Source organism: Epinephelus moara, chromosome 17 (genome assembly GCF_006386435.1).
Source record: "Epinephelus moara isolate mb chromosome 17, YSFRI_EMoa_1.0, whole genome shotgun sequence".
NCBI lineage: Eukaryota > Metazoa > Chordata > Actinopteri > Perciformes > Serranidae > Epinephelus > Epinephelus moara.
In genome coordinates, this window is record NC_065522.1 from 12,362,500 (window position 1) to 12,368,109 (window position 5,610).

Sequence of the window (5,610 nt, forward strand, 5' to 3'; positions counted from 1 at the left end):
TTACATTTAAATATTATTATTCACGCACACATTTAAGTTTAATTAAGGGTTTATTTATGTATTGCAGCAATATAATAATAAATTAAAAATGAAATTTTAATGAAAATTAGTTTTTTGAAAAGATTGCATTTTCCAGTAAACTGTAAAGTCGGCGATGAATTATGAACAGGCTTCGTGACGTAACATTTGAGGACTCATGGCTGAATCATGGTTGAAAGGACGGAATTAGTGTCTGTGAATTATTATAACCCCCTGTGGTGACCATTAGGCAGTCTTTTGTAAAATAAACATTCATGCATCAGTGGCTGAGGTGGACATTGGGTGGAAAATGGGTGGGAAGCAAAGGTTAAGGAGGAGAGTGACGAATATCTGATTCAGATTAATGGCACTATGAACAAAAAGTCTTGATGATAAGGTGAAAGAACGTCTCAGAACAGCTGAGATCCATCCTTCAGACGAAAGCAGGACCATAGAGAGACAACAAATGTAAAAACAGGGCATTTAATGAAAAGCACTCATCATTTTCAGCACGATACTCAGTGTGCCCTACAAGTTGGGACAGGAGAAAGGCCACTGAGTTTACACAGAAAACACCAAGCAGTCAACTATTGGATGAATTTAAGAAGTTACGAAGATGGTTGCCCAACCAAAAAAAGTGTTACAGTCCTGTCGGGAAAGGGAGAGAACACAGAGATCATGTTTTGGCAGGACAGGAGAAGGAGATCTTGAATTTCTTTAATCAAGGCGAGGCATTGTGTTGAAACAATCCAAAGAAATGCAGCAGCATTGGGATCAGGGATCAGTTCAAAATAGAGTGGGCATTGTAAGAAATAGAAAGGAGTAGGTAATAATGACTATATGACATTACACTTCACATTACAGAGAAGCATCTGATTGGTGTTCATCAACATTGTGAGGCACTACAAACTGTTGCAGGAAATATATCAGACATAAAAGACATGATGGAAGACATGGAAAAATTAAGGCTAACAGGAACAGGATGAAGAGCATGGTAAAGGTGGATGTTTGGTCAGCTTCCTAAAGAAAACAGGTCTGGTGGGAAACTCTGGCCAACACTGTAGGAGCTGACTAACTCCAGCAGATGGCAGTGTTGCAACGCTGAGAATGTAAGCTACCGTTAACGCCAGAGAAGAAGAAGAAGAGATCAGCCCCTTCCAAGCTGCTGTCGCCTCCTGTCTGTTTTCATGTGTGTTTGGTAGTTTGGAGGCGGGTTGACAGTGTGTGAAACACGGGAGAGACTCACAGGAAAGCTGTGAGGTAAGAAGATATAACAACTGTCATTTCCCAAAGCAGCCCTGTTGGACCTGTGCGCTCTTGTTCCCCGCGTGAAAACATTAGCTTAACTTAGCAGAGCTGCTAGCTGCTTTGCTAACAGAGATACCTCGAGTTAGGCGGTTATCATGTTGTAACCGTGCCCACAACTAACTTTATCACGTGCTGACTTATGTACAACTTTTGTGGTCGGTAAGAAGTTGGTTAACATAAGTGAAACACGAAGTGTCCCTTTGGTTTGTGCTTCTCTTTGGTGTTCTGCTGGCTAAGGAAGATTGGGTAACGTTAGCAGATAGACATGCAGCGTTTGCGTGTTGTAGGACTTTGTGCATCATAGCCTCACAGAGATTGGAAGTATATTTTACAGGAGTGTCCTGGCTTGCTGTAGACCTTTTTTTCAGAGACATTTGGTGTTTCTCAAAGTCAAGGACCCATCCCTGGTAGGACAGGTCCTTTGTGGCATTTAGTGAACATGCTAAGTGCCCCCAGGTGTGCGTCATTAACCCTCAGCAGACTGTGAGGGTTTCAGGTACTGTGGTAATTTTGGCACTCTCTAATGTTGAACAAATGTAAGCAGTATTTTCAGAGTCACATGACTTTTAGGGAGACTATATTTCTGGATTATACTTAAAATACGGGTGGGTTATATGAAACTTTTGTTAAAAGTAATTTCAGAATTCTGCCAAAATGTGTAAAACAACATGACATTACGATTATTTCTTCGATTAGTCGACTAATCATTTTATCGAAAAATGTTGAAAAATGTCGGCCTGTCTCTCCCAAACCCCAAAATGATGTCATCTAATCTCTTGTGTAGTACTCACGCCAAAGGGTTTAGTTCACCGTCATGGGAGTGTGTAAAGCTGCCAATATTTGAACGTAAGAAGCTGCAGTATTGGGGTATTTTGGGGCACTTTTATAGTACTTTCCTATGAAAAATGACTCAAACTGAATAGTCAACTACTAAAATATTCACCAATTATTTTAATAGTCGATTAGTCATCGATTAGTCGACTAATCGTTGCAGCCCTAGTGTTCAGCACTTTAATCTGTTCCAGTAATTTGGATAATTAAATGTCTATCTAAAAATGCTCTTCACAGGTGAGGCCAGGTAAAGCCCCCTCACACACACACATCCACACCCTAATCCCTTTTTTAGTTTGTTAGTTAGTAGCAGATTATTTCAAGCATATAAGTAGCACATAAACTAAATAATCACACAGTAGTAGACAGGGGTAAAGAAAAGGTTACTAAAGGAAGCATGAAAACTGAAAGAACATATAAAGATTTCATTTATGTCCAAAAAGTAGTGGGAAGGAAGATTCACACTCTAATCACTTGTCAGATGATATAGACCTTCTGCGGCATTGATTTAAATCACCACACCTGTTACAGTATATATACAGACTCACATTGTGATTCCAAAGTGTTCCAGATTTTATACATGTATCACCACACACTCAGCTACAATAATCAGAAAAGTGGATCTGATCTGATGAGCTGCATTGCTCTGAAACACCAGACCGTGCCCATTGCACGTTATACCACTATGTAACCCCCCCCCCCCAAATATGTTCACAAAACAAATGAGTGGTGCTTTGACCTGCAGGATATTCCAATGTGTTTACTGTGGCTGTTCTCATCACAATTCCCCAGAAAATACACCAACTGAAACCGAAAGAATGAGAGCAGTTATCGTGGTGTTATCATGTGAATGGTGGGTGGACACTTAACGTGATATCAGTGCTGTGACTGATTCATTAAAAATGTTTTGTTAAGATATTTCCGGACCCCACCCACAAGTAACAGCTAATAGACGACATCCAATTCAGATAAGTAGTGTTGGAAAAAATTGTGGCTCACAAACTGGAAATCACATTCATATTTTTTGGTTCTGCCATCAGAAAATCCGGGAAGTGGGAATGACATCACCTCCGAGTTGATAACTGTTTTTGCATTCTAGTTGACAATGGTGGAGAAGTAGGAAAAAAACATGGACGCCTGCAAGAAAGCCTTTGTTGCCCTTGCACTTTTGGAGTATAGACAGCTTCAAAACTATCATGCACTCCAACTGATGAATGGGGATGAAAGGAATTTAAGATGTTTAACCCTCTGAGACCCACATAGAGCCTTTTTGTCTTTTTGAGGGGGATCTGTATGAGTAGATTGCAGGCCAACAATATATGGCACATAGAAGTGGTACTTACATTATCTGAAAGCTGGGAACCTGAACACTAATGTGAGATGCAACCAAGCACTGTGTGTCAAGTTTTTCTAATCATAAATATGTAATAAACATTTTATTTGGTGAGGCACTTATGAAAACATTTTAAATTTAGAGTGTATATGGGCTTTAAACATTAGGATGGAAGCCTGTGATGGCAATTCCCATGCTCAATTATGTCTCATACATTGTTGCAGCAATTTTGGGGTTGATATAATTTGTTACTTGTTGTTTGCACTAAAATTTAAGCATATTTACTGACTCAAGAATCGATAAAAATGGTAGAAACTCTCTTCCAAAACACCACATTAAGACACAAAAACCTGTGATTTGGTATCAACAACTTTGCACATTTGGAGATTTCTGTATGAACTTTATTTTTCGGCGATAGCATGGCAAGTATTTCTGTTCTGGAAACTGCTGAGAAAGTAAAAGTTGTAAAGTTTCATGAGGCTCAGATTATCCCAGAGGTCACAATAGGGCCTATTACACAGTGATGTCCATCTTAAAGAAATTGTCTAGCTACAGTGAAATGGCCACTATGGGGACTAACATCATCAGACATGATTAAAGCAGGGCTCATTGAATCCACAAGGGTCTCAGCTTTACAGTCATAGCTAGTTTATGCAATTCTAAGACTGTTTAGGGACCTCAGTGTGCAGAAATATTCAAATGCAGTAGACAGAAATAACACATGTATACTGCATGCAAAAAACTGCATGTGACGAGCATAAAGTGGGCATGTCTTGTAAAGTGGAGACTTGTGGGCACCCATAGAACCCATTTTCATTCAGATATCTTAAGGTGAGAGTTCAAGGGACCCCTGTGACATGGCCAAACTTTGTTATCCTTCTTATTTTCTGCACTCTGAGACGTGCTTCTGAACTGAAACATTATATATATGTACACAATGCATAAACAAGAAAAGTACCCGATGGTTGTCAGCTAATGCTAACATAAAGCTGTTTGTTTGACAGAGATGAACAGTGAAAATTTCAGCCTGAGTGAGAGGATAGTGTCGGCCTCCTACATTCGACAGGGGAGCCAGGCTCGTCGTGGCCATGAGCAGCTCATCAGACACTTACTGGAGCAGGTAAAGTCTACAGCTGTCTGCATGTCTCCTCAAGGTCACTGCATTAACCGCAGATTCATTCACTTTTTATGTTGTGCATGTTGCAGGGTAAGTGTCCAGAGGAGGGATGGAGTGAGAGCACCATCGAGCTCTTCCTGAATGAGCTGGCTGTGATGGACAGCAATAACTTTCTCGGTAACTGTGGCGTCGGAGAGAGGGAAGGCCGCGTGGCATCCAGCCTTGTGGCAAGACGACATTACAGGTTCAAGCTTGGCATTAACTTTATACTCTACATGATGTCGTATTCAATCAAATCAGCAAACAGCTGAAGGTCCCGTTCTATCGGTCGGGCTCTAATCAACATATTACTGAAGTATACTCCAAAGTCTGAGTCACACAAATCAGTGGTAGTGAGCAGGGTTAGATTTTGAGGCTTCTCAGAGTTTAGGAAGTTATTTAACGGTTCCTGTTGTGACATTCAGCTGTTTTATGTAGGTTGATCCATGGCATAGGACGGTCAGGTGACATAGCTGCTATTCAGCCCAAAGCTGCAGGGTCCAGTCTGCTGAACAAGCTGACCAACTCAGTGGTGTTGGACATCTTAAAGCTCTCAGGTGTGTATATGCTATTATTATTTACTTTGCAAGAACACTCAATATTTGTGCCAAATAATGTTTTTATCGACCAAAAGATGTGTTTTGACTACATTTTCCTTAATGCAACTTGATAGCACCTATCACGAGACCCTCTCTGCCTCCTAAATGACCTCCAGTTTGTAACATAGGCCAAGTATTATGTCTTAAAGGTTCAGCATGTAGGATTTAGTGGGATATATTGGCAGGTTTCTAGGGCTGTACCCAAATATTCGGATATTCGAATATTCGTTTCTATGGGTAGGTATTCGTTATGAAAATTTGGAATTCGATATTTGTTTTTTTATTTACTTTTTTTTTCTTTTTTTTTTTTTTTTTCTTTGGTGCTAAATGTAGTCTTTTGTTGTTGGTAAATGTAGGTTATCAAT

General features: G+C 40.0%; 1 protein-coding gene across 1 annotated transcript in view; it reads left to right on the plus strand.

Annotated features, from left to right (window-relative positions):
• The first annotated feature begins 1,149 nt into the window (after positions 1 to 1,149).
• sepsecs (Sep (O-phosphoserine) tRNA:Sec (selenocysteine) tRNA synthase) overlaps positions 1,150 to 5,610 on the plus strand; it is a 12,122-nt gene continuing 7,661 nt past the window's right edge. Inside the window, exons 1-4 of the mRNA XM_050066765.1 lie at positions 1,150 to 1,278; positions 4,495 to 4,610; positions 4,697 to 4,851; positions 5,085 to 5,203. Coding sequence (XP_049922722.1) covers positions 4,497 to 4,610; positions 4,697 to 4,851; positions 5,085 to 5,203 — 388 coding nt within the window. The 5' untranslated portion in view covers positions 1,150 to 1,278; positions 4,495 to 4,496. The remainder of the gene's footprint in view (positions 1,279 to 4,494; positions 4,611 to 4,696; positions 4,852 to 5,084; positions 5,204 to 5,610) is intronic.